We start from the raw sequence: 19182 nt of genomic DNA on the forward strand, positions 1-19182 counted from the left end.
CGATGATGTCTAGACGTATCATTTCTGCTATTTCTTCCCTTATGACTTGTCTTCTGCCTTCCGGGATCCTAAATGGAATCCTATACGGATATGCAATGTATGTCCTGCAACTAAGCTTTTTTCTGTAACAAGCGCCACGATCCCCTGAGGCTGCTGCGTGCAATACAAAAACGAATAAATAAATGAATGGTCGAAGTCATACCGTCTGCCCCGGTGTAGTTTCGATGCAGTGTTCCATTAAACGGGTTCTTCCTGGTAAGGAAGAGAAGGTCTGCTTGTGTTCAGAAAGAGTTTCTAATATTTCCCCCTTCATTACGTTTGTTAGGGTTTCTCCCCATTGTACACCCCATTGGAGGCTGGGTGGTTCTGTGGACCGGGGTTCCTCTCCTTCTATCCCAATGGGGATCATTACCGCCATGGGTGTTGGTTCTTTCCATTTCTTCAGGAGATTGATGTGGTAGACCTTGGTAGAGGGGGTTCGGTCAGGCTGATGTATTTTATAGTTAACTGGTCCTAGGGCCTCCTTTACTACATAGGGGCCTCTCCACCGGGCTAGTAGCTTGTTGGTGCTGGTGGGTAGCAAGACTAGCACTTGTTCTCCCGGTTGGAAGGTCCTCATGCAGCTTCCTTTGTTGTATGCTCCTGCTTGGTTGGCTTGAGCTTGCCCTAGATTGGCTTCTGTCATAGCCGGAGGGCTGTTAGGTGTACATTTTAGATCTTCAGTGTATTCCGTCAACGAGGTTTCCTGAATGTTTTCCCAGTCTTCCTTTACTAAATCCAAAATTGTTCGGGGTTGTCTCCCAAAGAGCAGTGCGAAGGGAGAAAATCCATTTGAGGATTAAGGTGCGTCCCTCAGTACCATGAGGACTAGCGGTAATACTCAATCCCAGTCCTCCCCTCCCCCCCACCCCCCACCTGGTCCTGTGACCCTTCTTAAACATTTTTTAATGCTCTTGTTGTACCGTTCCACCAGCCCATCTGTTTGAGGATGATAGACTGAGGTGCGTAGTTGTTTTATTTGTAACGATTCACAGACATGGGGCATGACAGTAGACATAAAATTAATCCCTTGATCAGTGAGGACCTCGATGGGTATTCCTACCCGTGAGAAAAATTGAATGAGTTAGTCACAAACCTGCCTCGCTGATGTCCCCTTTAATGGGAATGCTTTCAGATATCGTGTTGCGTAGTCCACAATGACCAGCAGGCATTTGTATCCTCTGCAGGCCGGCTCTAATGGTCCTACTAGATCCATACCGATGCGTTGGAAAGGTATGGTGATCAAAGGCATGCGTTGTAGGGGGGGGGGCCTTGGCTGGTTTCTCCCCGCTTGTCAACTGACTGGGTGTACACTCCTTGCAGAACTTGGCAACATCCCCATAGATTCTTGGCCAATAGAATCTTGTCAGTATGTTCTGTTGGGTTTTCAGAGAGGCCATATGGCCTCCACAGGGGTGATTGTGGGCCAACTGCAGGATGACCATTCGGTGGGTCTTGGGTAGAAGTAATTGTTCCTTCTGGGTACCATCTATTGCCTTATAGGCTCTATATAGAAGGCCGTCTCGGGATATAAATCCAGGTCCCTTATTCAGGTCGGGGTCCGCCTCCTTTAGAGCCTGTTATTTGCCTATTTTAAGGGTGGGGTCGGCCAAGGTTTCTCCCCGAATGGAGTCTTTGTGATCCTCAGGGTTCCACTCTATTCGTTGGGTGGCATACATGGTACTGCAGTGGGCCAGCAGGTTCTCTCTTCTCTCACTCTGTTTACTTTGGGCCCTTTGTACCTGCTTCTACAAGGTCTTGGGAAAAGGGGGCTTCGGACCACCAATTTGGGTCTAGGGCTTTCATTGTTTGATGAAAGAGGGGTAGGTCCGTCCCAAGAACGACTGGGGCGCGCAAGGAGGGGTAAGACGGCAGCTCGTAGTCTACCAATGTCATGGCCTATTTTCACCTGTATGTTTTTCATAGGATATGGTTTCACGTCCCCGTGTATGCAACGAATAGGCACACGTAAATCAGGTAAGTAAGTTGAGTCCCTTACAGTTGGTGTAATGGCAGTCTGTCTGCTTCAGCTGTCCAGTAAGGCTCGAACTGGGATCCCATCCACCCGGATGTCCATGGTATATGGCCCTGAAAACCGAGGCTCCGGGTCCGCTTTCATATACTCGATCTCCATGGGCTCTGTTCCTCTTCTTTTAGGGCAAAATGGGCGATGTGGCCCCAGTCGCCGCAATGATAGCTTTGAGGCTGGCGGAACCTGGTTGCCAAAGTGGGTGTTCTCCCTTCTGGACCTGCCCTTCTATCCTCCTCAGGCCGAGGTATACATTCTTCAGAGGGTCTCCATCTAGGCAATATGGGTCGAGGTCCCTTGGTCGGGTGGGGTTCGTTGAGGGGCATCAGGGTCCGGGTGTAGGACCTCGTTACGAACGGCCTGTCAGCCCCGGCCTTCTGGTAGGCAGAGGCGATGTCAACAGCTTCTGCCAGTAAGGGCCGTTGATGTTGACAAACCCACCTCTGCATGGGTGGGGGAGGGCCTCAATGAATTGTTCCAAAGTGACTTTATCCAGTATGTCTTGTATGGCTGGGTTAGGAGGCTGAAGCCATTTTTCCACGAGGTCCTTAACTCTGTAGAATAGGCTTTCTCCTAGTTTTAGTTTTGTGTCCCTGAGTTGCATGCGATAGGCCTCTTCATCTAGACCCAGTCTATCCAAAACGGCTTTCTTTATCTCCACATAGGGTGTGTTGTCGTTGGGGTTTACTGCCTGGTAGGCCCCTTGCATTATCCCTGATAATAGGGGAGCCACATACTGTCCCCATCGGTCCACTGGCCATTGGGCATTCTGGGCTATCCTCTCAAAGCCGGTAAAGAAGAACGCCGGGTCTTCTCCGTCTTTGAATTTTTGTAGGATGGCGGATCGTTTCATGTTGTTTATCCTGGGAGGATGTCTGTAGGGAACTCTGCATTTGGATTGCCTGTTGAAAGGCCTGGCGGTCCGCTACTGCCTGCTGGGCCTGCATTTGTAACAGCTGCTGCAGGCCTTCCTATAAAGTTCTCCATTGCGTTTGTCGTATATCCTGCTGACTATGCCACTTGTAGAAATAAGGACAGGTGTCCATAAACAAACAATATTGGTACTTGGAGGAAGTTACTTCACTGCTCTCAAAGTCTTGGAGGCAGGCTGCTCCTCTTGAGTCTCCTCCTACTCACTCGAGCCCGGGTAGGCCCACCAGTCACTTCCTCTCTACTTTCCGGTCTTCTGCAAATAACCAACACAGGAGAATCCGTGTTTCTCCTTTTATCCCAGGTGCTAGGCTTGGGCCTAAACCAATCAGACGGTTCCTGTCACCCCCACGCGGATAGGCTGATTACTTGAGGGACCTATCCTTGCAAGAGGAGTTGCCGTCCCCACCCCCTCTCCAGCTGTACCAGTGTTGAATCCGGGACCTCCCCCCTCCACCCCCATGTCCATCCAGGTCATGACGCTGCTGCAGCTCTCTCACGCTCCAGGCTCTGCCTCCGGAGTGCCGCGGGCAGTTAGCTTCCCTGCTCCTCCACCATGCGGGCCTCCGGGTCCGCCCTCTGTGTGGGCGCCTTGCCAATGGAGCCTTGGAGGCCGTGGTGGCCATGGAGGCCATGCTTGCCGGCTACACAGGTAAGTGTCTGGAATATGAGGGCAGTGGGGGGTTTGTAACTGGAGTACCGCCCTCCGTCCGGTGTCGGTCCGGTCGGCTGCGTATGGGACATTGTTTCTCTTTGCATGCCGCCAGACCCCTCCGGAGTAGGAGGGCGGTCCTTCCCAAGCAGTTCGGTGTGAGCCCGGTAAGCGTACATCCCGCCCTGCTGTTGCCGAACTCTGCTTCAGAGTCGCTGCTGTTGCCGAACTCGGCTTCAGAGTCAGCAGCGTTTCCACATGCACTTGCGCCCTCCACAATCCTATCGGCCAGTATGCCAGCACCGCACCGTCCACCTCTCCCTCAGTTATGCAATCGGCATTCTGGGATACACACGTGAGGAACTCATTGATATAGCTCCTTAGGGAACTATTTTTTATGAAAGAGTTGGATGTGGGTGTACACAGGGGCCGGGTAATTCTGGGGGGTGTCTAAGAGGGGGAGCCAGGTGCCTCTTGGTCCCCTTAGGTGTATCCTGATCAATGCAAGATCTGCTGGTGCTCATTGCTTTGACCTCCCTAGTCTTTTGGTTGATTCTGCTGCCTATTCTGTTTTACACCTTGACAGACCCCCTCTAAACCCCGCCCCCTTTTCCCTGGTAGAGGTGGTGGCCTGGCCTTAATCTATCCATCGGTTTTTCAGTGCCAGCAGATAGTATTTCAGCACTCACTTTCTTGTGAATTATTTTTAGTTGAGTGAAGGTTAGTGACAACATGAGCTTTCACTTTTTAATGGTGTATAGGCCCTTTGTGTTTGCACAAGTGGAGTTTGTAGTCGATACTTCACAGTTGGCGGCTAATCTGGCCCTGATTTATTCCAGCCTAATCGTTTTAGGGGTCTTAAATCTGAATCCTAATGATTCCTCCCAACAGGCTGCTGGTTCCTTGATTACCAGCCTACTGTATCTCTCTTTGGGACTCTACCACTCTTATGAGTAGGGAGAGAATTGCAATCTTCTTGATATGTTTTTCTCAGATGAAGTGCTGGTGGTCAGTTTTTCACCAGTCCCGGTCATCTGGTCTGACCATTATTTGGTCCCATTCATTATTAGAACCTCACCTTGTGGTTTGGCGGTTTCCCATGGCCTACAGTCTCATAGGCCCTGGCATAAGGCTGACATACATGTCTTCACTGGCCACTTATTGCAAGCTAATGCAGAATATAGAGAAGATGGTGCTGACCCCTGCCCCTCTCTCCTGAAGGCCCTTTCTAAGGTGGCAGACGAGTTGGCCCCCTGAAAACCCACTTTGGAAGATCTAGACCTACGGCTGCATGATTCACCTCTGATCTCTGAGAACAGAAACAGACCTGCCTCCGCCTGGCGTCTTAACTATGCTGAGTAAGGCCGACCTTCCTATAAGCTAGCAGTATCTTGCTATCATAAGCTGATTGTAGCGTAAAAATATAAATATAGCGCTAACCCGATTACTGATATGATATAATATGGCATGGCATTTATAACGCGCCTATACACAAGTGTTTCAAGTGCATCCTGTTGCTCTAGGGAACTGTTTCTAGTGGCTAAGGAACTATCTGTTTCTGCCTCTAGGAAGCAAGCTATATTGTCTGATGCTCAGTCATGCTCTAACGCAATTGGCTCTTTTTTCTCAAAGAAAATCTCCAACTTTCGTCAAGCAATTATGAATGATCAAACTGGCGATGAGGCTAGTCTGCATTTGTCTGAATCGGTCGACATGGGCCTGGCCCCTTTTTCAGCCAAGTAATTTTTGTCTTGATCCTGTTAATGATGAAACTGTATTGAGAGTCCTAGGCGGTCTTAAATCAGCCTCCTCCGTTTTTAACGTGCCACTTTCGGATTCTCAAACCACTTTTGCAGAGGATGATTACTCTATTTACAAACGCCCTTCAATATTGCTTTACCAAATAAATTATCCCTGCTTCCTTGAAGCATGCTGTTTTTGCCAACCTCTTGAAAAAAGCTAATCTAAATCCCCAGGAGGCTGCTGGCTATTGCCCCTTCTCCCTTCTCCCTGCTGTCATGATGCTGATGGAGGCAGTGATCACTCCACAGTTCAAGATTTTTAGAAGACAACCATTGTTTAGACCCTTTTCAGTCTGGTTTCCGTCCCACTATGGGTACTGAATCGGTGATGATCGTGTTACTGGATGACCTGGCTCTCTGTCGGGACCGCAGAGAGTCAGGGTTCTTCTTCTCCTTGATCTGTGTCTTTCGATTATGTGGATCATCACACTTTGCTAAACCAGCTGGAGCAAGCAGGAGTGGCTAGCTCATTGTTTGCCTTGTTTGGGTCATTCCTGGAAGGGCGGTCTCAGACCATTTAATTTCAGGAGTGTTTGTCGCCCACTATGGGTTTGACTTGTGGAGTTCCGCAGGGCTCATCCCTCCTCCCCCCGCCCCCTCTTTTTCAATCTGTATGTCCGCCTCCTTGCCAAGCTTATTGCTGATTGTGGAATTCTCTTCTATACCTGTGCTGAAGACATGCAGTTAGTGTTCCGGCTGGACATCTTCCCCCTCCCCAGCGTTCTCCATTCTGACCCTCCAGGAAAAAACAGGGACTGTCCTGATAAGATCAGTAAATGGATGGCAGTGAACTGGCTGAAAATAAATGGGAATAAAACAAAGGGGCTGGCTTTTGGCCGACAAAGGGCTTATCACCTTTGGAACGCCCAATATTGGCCTGACTCTCTGGGCCCATGTTCCGCTACTTGTGCATCGGTGAAGAGCCTGGAGGTGAAGCTCCTCCCGAATCGTTAGAGAAGCACAGATCTCAGCAATTTGCAGCGCAGGGTTCGGGAGGAATATTCTCCTTCTGCTGCCTTCTGTATGTCACACTATGGTGGTTACTTCCACCATTATGGGGTCTTTGGACTACTGTAATGGTATCTACCTAGGGCAACCAAAATACCAAATCCAGCAGATGCAGGTACTACAAAATTTAGCAGTGAGAATTGCGTCACTCACCGGGCTGTGTAACACTGGTCCAGAATATCTGAAGAAAAAGATTGAACGGTACTGTCCAGCTAGAAACGTACACTTGCCATCTCAGTTGCTGTTAAAAATGTCAAGTTACCAGAGGGCCCAGGTTGGGGGCCAGTCTTTCTAGGTTCTGGCTTCAAGACTGTGGAACTCACTTCCCCATCAATATGAGCTATTGAGGGCTATTTTTGTTTTCGGACGGCTCTGAAAACTCACTTGTTCTGATCAGCTTGCCAGTCTTTCATCTTACTGCATCTGGTTCGTCTTGCTGCACTGCCTCCCCCAACCCCTAGACACCCCTGGGCAATAGTTTGCGCTTTATAAGTGTTAAATAAATCCTCCCCAGGGCTACCTTTCCAGGATTCACTAAAATCGGAATCTTTTAGTGATTCAGAAGGGAGCAAACTCGAAATTGGACCTCGGGTGGGGGGGGGAAGGAGTGCGAGTCCCCCTTCTCCACCAGCCTCATTAGACACTGGGAGTCCCTGGTGTTTCTATAAAAGAAATCACCAGTTAGAAGAATCGGGCCCCTTAGATCTCCTCTCTTGATTCTACAACCCTTAATAAAACCAGGTTCTGTCAGTCTTGTGAGTGGAGATGAGAATAGAAAGCCTTTGTGCATCTTAACCCCAAAGGTGCGTCTCCTCACAAGATGTTGTCCTCTAAATTTAATCTGTTTTTTGTTAGGCCATCTATAGGAAAATTCCATCTGTGTGAACAGACTCTGAAAGCAGAGATTGAGCCACCCATGTTGAGTTTTCTGTGCGCCCAGCCAGATGAAATAAAAACGAGCACACAGGGGACTGTGAGAACCCATCTAGAAAAAAACCCCAATAAAACCAGCATGGTGCCCTATAATTTCCTATGTGCGTGAGGTAAGTCTGTCTATCAAATACCTGCTGTTTTTGAGGGGGGAAGATCATTTGGGTACTGTTGGACCCGGAGAGCCGGAATTTTGCCATAAGATCTGGATTACTTCCCCAGAATTGGAAGAAAGTTGGAAAGGAGGAAGTAGGTTGTGTCCATGTCTGTGCTAAGAGTTACCAACTGGCACAAGTCCCTATTAAAATCTTAGGAAGGTGACTGAAGCTGAAAACGACACTAATTCCCAACTTGCCAACCCATCTAATTCTGGGAACATATTTGCCTCAATTTCATCAGTTGGTTCTTCGAGTAGCTCAGATGCAGTCTCGTGCTTTATAATATACTTCTCCAGCATGAGGTCTGGCATGGATTCACATGCTCATGAATATTCCATAGTCAGGCTGGGAATCCTCGGTAAAGAAAAAATCAGTTGCAGTTTTGTTTCTGAACTGTCTTTCTTGGTAGTAACCAATCACTGGTCTCTGAGTCATACTGCCCCCAGCCAATGACTGCCCTCTCCCTAAGCCCCTCCCCTGGCAGCCATCCTCCGATTTTTACCGCACATTCAAGTGTTGGGAGTCCTCGTGCTATAGCTCTCAAGCTTTTACTGTGTTTTGCGATTTCGGTCAATCGAGCCTCAAGCTCCACCGTTTCTACTTCCAATCAACGGGGACCCGTTTTGGAATTTTCTACACCCCTCAAGGGCGAAGTTCTTGTCGAGTTGTGCTTTTGGAGGATTCCTGAAGACCTTGAGGCCTACCCTGTGGACATTGCCCAGGACAAAGGAAACTCGATGCCCGGATCCAAGCTGTTCAGGAACTGCCCTGGATGCGGATTGCAGAATGTCTTGAAGGAGGACAAGCATTTTAGATGCCTCTCCTGCCTGCACGAAGACAAAACACACGTGGAGAAGGACTGTGCGTTTTGCAAGAACCTGTCAGAACGGACCATGCAGGATCGGCGTATCCGCCTCACCAAATGGCCGGAAGGAGGTGAGAAAAAGAAGAGGTCCGAGCGGTCTTCTAAGTCCTTTGAGGGTGCTCCGGCGATGGGGGCCCAACAAAAGGCTAAGCACCGCGAGGCAGGGCACACTTTCACCAATGCCATCAACCACGAGCCAACGCTCTGGCTCGGGAAAGAGGAAGTGGGAGAACCCGGGTAAGCTTCTAGAGAAGTCCCGGTCGATCCCGACGGAAGCAGCCGAGGGGGAGCGAGGGGGTGACCGTCCACCCAAGTTGAAGGCCTCAAGCGCGCCTAAAGTCGTGAAGGCCCTGATTCACCCGGCTAAGGCCTCTATCGAGGGAGTCGTGGCGGCCCTGGCGGAGCCTGTGGAGGCTACTCCAGGCTACTCCAGTGGAGGTGACCTCGGGGCCCAGAGTCTCCCTGTCACCGCAGAAAGAATCCTCTTTTCAGCCCATCAAGAAGACCCCCGTGAGAACCCCGGTGGAAAAAGAGGGGGCGGTGGCTATCACGGATATGGATTCAGCCTCTGAGGAGAAGCTGGCTGGGGTCGTGAAGGTCCTCAACAAGAAGTTCGACGAGGTGCGGTCCCACGGGAGGGATCGCGGTACCCGAGCCTCAGGACAACTCGGGAGCCATCTTGATGGCGATCCAGGCCTTATGTATGGAGATAAGGACCAGGTTGCCCTTACCCCCAACAGACGATCCAGCGGAACCTGGCCCATCGGGGAGCCCTCCAAGCAAGCAGAGAAGAGTTCACCCCCGCCCTACCAGCCTGCGCGGCCCTCGCAGCCTTCATCCCCTTCCCCTGATCCTAGGGAAGACACAGGAACGGAGACGGCCACTACCGGGACGGATGACGATGGTGACGGGATGGACCTTCCATCATCACCACCACCTCCTCGGGCCTCCCTGCCCGAGGAAATTGGCTCCTTCCACGCCATGATTGCCAAAGCATCCAAGCTCTTCTCGCTCTGCCCCGAAGAACAGAAGAAGGAAGGTTTCCTCTATCAACGGGTGTGAGGCCAAAAGGAAGACGGTCCTCTCAGTCCCGTTACTAGACGACATCTGGAACGAGGGGCTTTTGCTCCTGAAGAACCTGTCCACGACTCCTGCCAAGAGAGACCAGTACGAGAAGAAGTACCGGGTTCCGGATTCGGCCCCTCTGTGCCTTAGGGCTCAGCCGACCCCGGATTCGGTAGTCTCGGTGGTGCGGCCAAGAAGGCGGCAGGGGCTACAGCTTTGTCTTCCACCTCCCCACCCCTGCTCCATGACGTACCACCAGACGGCCCGCTCCTCGTCGCAGGAGGCCTACAGAGGATGCAGCAAGTCAGGAGGATCTCATCGTCGCCAAGGTCAGCAAGGCCGCTGCCAAGCAGGACTGAACCGGCCGTAGCGTCGGGCCCCCACCTGAGCACCCCGGTCGGAGGCCGGATGGCGAAGCTAGTCAGTGTGTGGGATTCCATCTCCATCGACTGATGGGTGCTGGATGCCCTGGCTCGTGGGCACACGCTTGAATTTATGAAGAAGTGCCCCCGCATTCCACCTGTGGCCAGGAAGGAAAACCACGTCCCCCCAACTGCTGGTGGAAGTAAGGGCGATGCTGAAGAAAGGAGCCATCGGAAGCTCCGGGGCTCCGGAGTGTACCCACAGTACTTCCTTGTAAGAAAGAAGACCAGCGGTTGTCGACCCATCCTGGATCTTTGTTGATGAAACAAGTACATCAAGGCCCAGAAGTTCAGGATGGTTACCCTCCAGCACGTGCTGGGGCAGCTGGAGGAGGGCGACTTCCTATCGTCGCTGGACTTGGAGGATGCCTACTTTCACATCTCGAGTCTAAAAGGTCATCGAAAGTTTCTCAGATTCATAGTCCAGGGACGGCACTACCAATTCGAGGCCCTTCCCTTCGGATTGAAGTCGGCGCTCCGGGTATTCACCTAGTTCCTAGCACCAGTGGTTGCGCGGCTGCGCCTGCAGGGGATTCACATCTACCCCTACCTGGACGATTGGCTCATCCGAGCAAAGACAAGAGAACTCGCCGTCGAGCGCACAGCGAAGACCGTCCACTGCTCACGGACCTGAGCTTCTCCATCAACTTCACCAAATCCCATCTGTTTCCGTCGCAGTCGCACTGTTTCTGGGAGCCAAGCTCGACACAGTGGCGCGACTGGCCCCCCCGTCGGAGGAAAGGACGAAGGCCATCATGGGCAAGGTGCAGCGGCTGTTGGCCACGGAGGTGGCCAGGGTGAGGTCCATCAAGGCCCCCCTCGGCATGATGTCCTCGTGCATCTATCTGGTGCGCCTGTGCAGACTGTGGATGCGACCACTGCAAGAGTTCCTCGACGCCCAGTGGATACAAGCGGCGAGCAGCTTCGAAGACAGGATCTCGCTTAACGAGGCCTTCCGCCAGGCGATCCAGTGGTGATGCGCCGGTGCGCATCTGACGGCGGGTGCAGACTTCCAGACCCTGGCACATCAGGAGACTGTGACGACGGCTGCCTCCCTGGAGGGGTGGGGAGTGCACACCGGAGATCTCCACGCAAGAGGCCTTTGGCTCCCGGAGGAGAGGTCACTGCATATCAACATCCTGGAGCTCCGAGCTGTGTTCTGGGCCCTCAGATCGTTCCTCCCGTCCCTAAAGGGCAAGGTGGTGAGGATCTTCACCGACAACACCACCACGATGTTCTACATCCGGAAGCAGGGAGGTACCAGATCCCCAGCCCTATCCAAAGAGGCCCAGGAGCTGTGGCACTGGGCCATCGCCCAGGCGATGTTTCTGGTACCCTTCCACCTAGCAGGAATAAAGAACACCATCGGCGACTCACTCAGCAGGGAGCTGCGCTTGTGTAACGAGTAGGAACTGCATCAGGATCAAGTAGATCTGCTCTTCCAACGATGGGGCAATCCCCAGATCAACCTATTTGCGACGGCAACAAACACCAAGTGCCGGAGGTTCGCCAGCAGGTTTCCCCAGCCGGGGAGCATGGGCGATGCCTTTTCATTCCCCTGGGACGGCCTGTTCATGTACGCGTTCCCGCCGTAAAGGCTCCGGCCCCGTTGTGGGAGCTCAACGTGGTGCTGACCAGGCTCATGGGGCCGCCATTCGAGCCTCTGCATTCTGCACCGTTGAAGTTCCTGTTGTGGAAAACAGCGTTTCTTGTGGCCATCACCTCCGCACGACGAGTGGGAGAGATCCAGGCCCTCTCTTGTAAACCTCCATACCTGACTTTCCACAAGACGAGGGTGGTGCTGAGGACACACCGCTCCTTCATGCCCAAGGTGCCGTCGGACTTCCAGCTCAACGAGCCCTTGGTGTTACCTGTGTTATTCCCTTCGTCGCCGGCAGAGAGGACTTTGCACTCGCTGGATGTAGCTAGAGCGTTGAAGTTATAGCTGGACCGCATGAATAGTTTTCAGAAGACATCACAGCTGTTTGTGAACTTTGGACCTGTGAACCAAGGGAAGGCCCACTCGAAGGCTTCCATTTCCAGATGGCTCTCCGGCTGCATCATGCACTGTCACCGGTTGGCAAACCGACCGCTGCCAGTGCGATTGCTGCTACCACAGTGTTCCTATCTGGTGTGCCCCTGCTGGGCTGCTACGTCGAGATCGACGCACACCTTCACGAGATTCTACTGCGTCGACTGGGATGCAGGGAGGAGTCCAGAGTCGGCCAGGCAGTGCTGCGCAACCTGTTCGCCTGAAGGTGGGCCTAGTTAGGAGGTAATAGATGCTTAATGTTGAGTTGATGAAATGCTTAATGTTGAGCCTTGTCACCTCCCGTGGTTGTGCATGTGTACTGCTATGTATTGTATTCATGAGCATGTAAATCCATGCCAGACCCCATGCTGGAGAAGGAACAAGTCACATGCCTGTAACTGTTGTTCTCCAGCATGGGTCTGGCATGGATTCACATGCGAACCCTCACTCCTACCACTTGGTCCTACTACCACTTTACGTGCTACCGAATCTGAGGATGGCTGCCAGGGGAGGGGCTTGGGGAGAGGGCCGTCATTGGCTGGGGGCAGTAGGACCCAGAGACCAGTGATTGGTTACTACTAAGAAAGACAGTTCAGAAACGAAACTGCAACTGATTTTTTTCTTTACCGAGGATTCCCAGCCTGGCGACGGGGAATCTTCATGAGCATGTGAATCCATGCCAGACCCATGCTGGAGAACAACACTTACAGGTAAGTAACTTGTTCCATCAGCCCAACCAGAAGGGTCTGAATTTGCAGGGGAAAACCAATAGGGACGAAAATCTTGCTTTCTTGAGGAGGAACCCAGTAAAGCAAGGAAAAGAATCCAACCCAAGGTTCATGTGGGATTCCTTGGACCATCAGTCCAATGGCTTCACACTAGTTCAGAAAGACCAAAACTTGGGTAAAGATAATTCTTTCTTTCCGTCTTCGTGTGAAACATTTCTGTCCTGCCCACTTTGGAGAAGGGGAGTCTCACTCCTATTCCCCCTGGATCTTTTCTCAGGTGCTGTGAGAAGAGCAACAAAGTTGCAAACGCAACTCTGGCTAAGAGCATCTTTCATCACCGTAACGGTTCCCCTGTAACACAGCGGTTACTAAGTGGCCCCACTTCTATAGCCACAAAAAGCAGCACCTTTTGACAACGCGAATCGCAAGACATACTGCATTTCGGACGAAGCACCTTTTATTAATGAGCATCGTGGTCAACCCTTTAAAAATAAAAATCATTACAGCATTAAATACTAAATATAGTGGGTTTTTTTGTCAAATAAGTACGGTTATTAAGAAGTACTCAACACCACAAAGTTGTTCCATTGCTCTGTTCTCCCGTGTCCTGAAGACGGCTCCTCCCGCATCAACAGACAACTGTTTTGTGCATTGCCTGATTTATTAGGATGCTTTTAGCTGAAACATATGTCTACTCTCACAAAAAAGAAACCTAAGACATCTAATAGGTTTTTCCTTTTGTAAGAGCTGGTTTAACCAAACAGTGCTCTACTCTTAAATGCTTGATGTTGCACATTTAGTGCCTACATAGTACCAGTTTTCACGTACTAACCCCACTAAATTTTCAGCTTTGAAAATAACATATCAATTGTTGTAATTACGTTTATACTTATTGTGAATATTGCCCTCCACTATTTTGAGTGGAACTTTTCAATTGGTTTTATCATGAAGATAAATAAAATTAGTTTTGCTGCTATTTAGTGGTTTTTTTCTGAGGTGCTTTTGTTATGTTTTTCTATTTGCACCTTCCTGTTTTGACCAACTGAGTGTCATTATCACACTTGCATATTTTAAATAAGTGTTGCAGCGGCTTCGCCTTCTAACAAAAGGCACATCACTGACCTGAGTGTGTCTGGAAGAGATAGGGTTACCACCCCCTTTGTTGCTCTTCTCACAGGTCCTTTCTGATCCCTGAGGGTGGTACTCCCATAAATCGGATCTCTCCTAATTCTTTAAATTAGTCTTTTCTCAGGTGGCCAGGGTACGGCAGCCATTGTTGGATCCAGAACCTGGGGATGGATCACCTGGGTAGAGGGTCCTTGGGTATTGGGAGTGAGGTGTCCGCAGGTGGTGAATCCACGGGACAACAGGAGAGGAGGTCCTGGAAGCTTGCATGGGATATTTCCAATTCCATTCCATCATCCCTGATCCAGGCCTCATTACACCTGATCCAAGGGAGGACGAGAAAGGATTTTATTATGGGAAGCTAGGTGAGGAGAAAGATCAAATAAGACAAGATATGGGCTCAACCGAAGTATCCATTGATTCATCTTCCACTACTCTAGACCACAGGGAATACTATCAAGTCCCATGCTTGTATGCCAGTATGTCAGGGGTACAGAGTGACCTATCGAGAAAGAAAACTATCCATTTGAATAAAACCAATGCTAGAAGGTTTTCCTATATCCCCCCCAACCAGTCACCTACTAATGTTTCAATAAACAAATCTAATCTACAAGCACATTCCATGTCCACCTCCTCTCCATTTTCAACAAATACTCAGAAGAAGAAGAGGCGACCGAGAGGATTACCTTTGTACACTTTGAGAAACAGAGTGGACACTGCTACCAACTACCATTAGGTTGTCCCACTAATAGTCAGGTAGGGTCGGGCATTTAACAATGACCACTCACACCTGACTCTCAACTATAAAAGATGTGGTTTTGTACGAACAGAAGAGCGAGCTGGAGATGCGGTGTGGAGCATGGGAGCCAAGCAACAGAAGGAAGCAGTAAGGAAGGGCTGGAGATCCTGGAGATTAATGGAGTGCGAAGATGCTGACCCGGTATGCCAGAGGGGGTGCAGCGTGGCTAGAGAGCAGTGCCTCCAAGGAGCCGGAGTGAGGTACTTGATGTCTGACTGCTGGCCCTGTCTAACAAACTGCTTATTCCCTTGTGACGTATGCCAGTCCCAAGGGTGTCAGAGAGGCAGGTGGTGAGACCCTGACCTTGACCCAAGCAACACAAGGAAGAACGATAGCCAACACCGGGCTTACCAGTGATTTTCATGCGAAAGGGAAGAGAGAATCTCGGTAGCGTGCGGGTGCCTGGAGCGAAATGGAAACATTGTTGTAAGCGGCATGAAAGGACAGAAATTATTAAGAAAGGCTTACGGAAGTGTTACGAAAGGAAAGAAGACAGCAAAGAAAAGTAAAGTTTAATGCGGTAGAGGCACAGAATTAAAAGAAGAAAAATTAACGTTAAAAGTGAAAGGCGCTGTAAAAAACACAGAAAGGTACAAGCGACCCGAAAAGGAGGAAGGGTAAGATCGACCTGAAAAGTGGAAAAGGGTGCGAGTGAGCACAAGACGAGGGAAGAGTGTGCAAGAAGCACAGTAAAGTGAAAAGGAGCAAGAAACAGGTGCAAGTGAGCAGAAGAAAGCAAAGGGAAAGTGTGAAAGACACAGAAGGTGTTAAAAGGGGTGCAGGAAATCCCCAACAAAGGAAAGTCAAGAGTATAGTGGAAGTAGGAGAAAAGGAGAGGCGTTATTCATCAGAGTGGTCGCACTAAGGAGGAGCAAAGAGCCTGGCGTTCTCGAAAGTCTGATACTGCCCCTAAAGGAACTGTGATTAAGAGGAGACGCATCCTGACCATCTGAACTTTCGTTTTACATAAAAGGGGCCCAAGCTTTGGGAAGGGAACCCTGAGAAGCCTACAGAGCTATTGTAAGATGAATATTTGTTTGTGTGCACCAGAGGGGGGCTACGCTTGGGGAAGGGAACACTGAGAGGCCTAACGAAGCCAAATAGTTACTTTGAACCAGAGAGGCGGCTTGCGGAAGGGAACCCTGAGAAGCCTCTGAGAAACTTTCATGTTTTGTTTTGTTCAAAACTTGGAGGAATTGAAGCTTGGGGAAGGGAATCCCAAAGAACCAGAGACATTGAAAGTTGTTTAAGAATATTGCAAGGACCCTGTAGAGAAGGGTTAACGTACAACCCTTATTGATCATACTGATATTTGTCATTTGCAGAACTACACTAGTCGAAGACCAACTGAAACCAGCTTTGGTTTATATTTCTTTTTGCATCCACTATTTTTCTTTTAAGAAGACTTCCTAACACATTTTGTCAAAGAGTGAGGGCAAGCATAGGTTTAGACACAGACAGATTTTGGTTTTGGACCTAGAGATCGATGGCCATTAGAAACATCAGTTGAGGGAACAATTCCTTTAGCGCTAGGGCCAGTTAGGTATTACACCAATCCGGAACTTCATTAAATAAAGGTTTTGAAACTATTATCCTCAAGTCTCTCTCTTGATGCCTTGCTTGTCTCGCACTACACATCAACCTTTTAGAGCTGAGGGCGATCAGACTGGCAGGCGCTCATGGCCTTTTTGCAGTCCGTACAGTGGAAGAACATCCTGATAATGACGGAAAACACAGTGGCCATGCATTACCTCAATAAAAGAGGTGGGTGCAAGGAGGCAATGGCAGCTCTGGTTTTGGGCGCTACAAAACGGGATCTCTGTCGGCTATTCACTTAGCCGGAGAAGATATGACGGCGGACAAGCTAAGCAGGCAGAGCCTGATCTCCGACGAGTGGAAGTTGGCTCAAGAGGTCCTTCTAGATATCTTTGCCTTTCGGGCAACCCCTCCAAGTAGATCTGTTTGCATCCAGTATCAACAGGAAGTGCAACCTGTTCTGCTCCAGGGTATTTTTTCATTCCTAGTGCACTGGGAATTTCCAATTATGTATGCGTTCCCACCAGTTCCTATCATCCCTCCTGTCATCAGGATGTTGAGGAAGCTCGGGAAATCTATGATCCCGATTGCTACAGATTAGGCCAGAGGGACATGTTTGTTTATTAAAAATTCTTGAATACCACGCCACATGCCCTCGGGGCGCGCACACACAACAAAACAAACCGAGCATTACATAGAGCAGTGAATCAGGGAGTGAGAAAAACAGAAGAGAGGAACTGAGGAGATTAATCGGGTGATAAATTAAAAAGAACAGTTTTGAGCTTTTTCTTAAACTCTTCCGTGGTTGGAATGGCTCTGAGGCACAGTGGAAGCAGATTCCAGGCAGTTGGATTTTGAACATTGAAACTGTACCCACCGGCCTTCACCAGTTTAAATCTGGGCTGTACCAGTTTGAGTAGCTTCTGTCACCTGAGAGCACGGGCAGGGGAATACGGCTGAAGGCGTGTCACCAAATATTTGGGAGCCATTTTAAGGAGGCACTTACGTGTCAGGGTAAGTATTTTATATTTAATTCTAAGCTTCACTGGCAGCCAATGCAGATCTCACCTAAATGCAGTACAAGCCGGACCTTCTCGACATGTCCATCTGCACTCCATTACATCTTCCCCAGAGAGTAGACCTACTCTTACAACAGGGAGGCCGTCTTCTTCACCCAGGAATCATAACTCTGCATGTCTGGTTTCTGATAGGTTAAGATATAAAGATTGGGACCTCTCAGGAAAAGTTAATTGAGGTGTTGCTTTTGGGGAGAAGACCAGCAATAAAAGCACTATGCAGCTGCTTTTGGAACAAGTGCAACAAACTGGGTGTCTGAGATCAGTTATGGTGAGAAAGGTTTCAGATCTAGATCTTGCAATTGGTGGTAGAAGAAAGAAAAACCTTCACATGGACTATTAACCAAAAACCACTGGAAGTGATAGAAAAAATACATGTATCTCGGAGACCTGATCGAATCTTGTATGCAATGTAATTTTCTACAGTGATGTTACCATGCTCGAAGTTTGAAACAAATGGCTATCCATTAAAAAGTTCATTAGCACAAGGGAGGTTATAATATTGAAGGTCCCATTACTGTTTATAGGACTACTATAGTCCCATGACCTTTTCATGGCCTAGCAGTGCTTCCTAAGTCTAGAACGATGTGGATAGAGAAATTGGAGGGAAGCTTCTTTGTTCCATTCTTGGTGTATCCTCATCTGTTTCAATAGAAGCATTAAGATGTGAGCTTGGCCTTTCCTCTCTGAAATCTTTGTCTTTTACAACGTTGTAAATTGTCACTCTCTGTATTCTCCCGTCAGCAGAATTGTTGTATTTTTTTTTTTTTTTTTGCTAAACAATATAATTGTGAAAAATCTAACCGATTTTTTACAAGAACTACGTGCTACTGTAACAAATCATTTGAGTAACTTAAAACTGATTGACCTCCCTAAAGCAGTGGTGATGCTTGAAAAGAAAATTAAAGTCTGGGATACTTTAAGTAATCTCCATAACACGAAGAATTACGCAGTGTGTAGCATACAAGGCTTTCGCCCTCATTTACCATGCACATACCTTACGAACTTATGTTCTAGGCAGTTGAGAAGATGTATCACTTCTATGCGGTTCAATATCCTCCTGACACCAGAGCACACCGATAGGTGGATTGTGATTTCATACAAGGATATACTCTGTTGCCTATGTAATTTGACAATAGAGACTACCCAGCATATAATAACCATTGCTCTAAACTAAAAAGTGCATATTTGAAGGGTTATATAGATCTTATTCCGACTATAGTTTGTCGAGACAGAGCAATTATGGAGGAGTATTTATGGAGCAGAAACTCTTGTAATAACGGCTGCAGCCTTTTATATTTGGAAGGAGGCTTTGCGTCTATTTCAACTCTTGCCAGAGTCTAAGTACTAAGGCATGTAGATGAGTATGTGGGTTTCCTCTTGAGGTCAGTGAATGTTTTCCATTTTAACTTGATGTTCATTTTATCACAATGAATTTTGAATATTTATATTAATTGTGGATGAAATATTTGTATATTATAGATTTATGATGCTTATTGTTTTTGAGTAATGTGTTTTAACCTAATTTCTCTACGTGCTAAGGGTTTTTCTGTTTAAACAAATGCACTGATAAAAAAATAAACCGTTTTTTCTGAGACGTAACTCAATATAATAATTTCTCGTTTTCTGTGATGCATTTTACAAGCTGTTGCATTTTTTTCAAATGTCTGCTCAGAAGAGCCCCAGACTGGAATGCTAGGAACCTTTGCATTAGATCCTGAAAAATTAAACTCAAATTACCATTGTTTTCTCTGTGTGTGTGTGTGTGTACTTTATGTAAAGTTTTAATACATTTCAATGTGATGTTTTGTTAGGATACACTTGCTGACTTCAAAAGCTTCGACCCAACCTGTCTGCTGCCTTACTGCCCAGATTATTGGACATATGCTGGCTCATTAACCACCCCACCATTATCCGAGTCTGTGACGTGGATTATAAAGAAAAGACCAATACAAGTCAGTCCTGACCAGGTGGGTGCCTGAACCG

General features: G+C 48.7%; 1 protein-coding gene across 2 annotated transcripts in view; it reads left to right on the plus strand.

Moving 5' to 3' along the window:
• The window catches only part of CA5A (carbonic anhydrase 5A), a 362632-nt gene that overhangs the window by 314231 nt on the left and 29219 nt on the right, over nucleotides 1-19182 (plus strand). For both annotated transcript variants that reach the window (XM_069636155.1, XM_069636148.1), the window contains exon 6: nucleotides 19011-19166. In XM_069636155.1, coding sequence (XP_069492256.1) covers nucleotides 19011-19166 — 156 coding nt within the window. The remainder of the gene's footprint in view (nucleotides 1-19010; nucleotides 19167-19182) is intronic.

Source organism: Ambystoma mexicanum, chromosome 1q, assembly GCF_040938575.1.
Source record: "Ambystoma mexicanum isolate Mex_15411 chromosome 1q, UKY_AmexF1_1, whole genome shotgun sequence".
NCBI lineage: Eukaryota > Metazoa > Chordata > Amphibia > Caudata > Ambystomatidae > Ambystoma > Ambystoma mexicanum.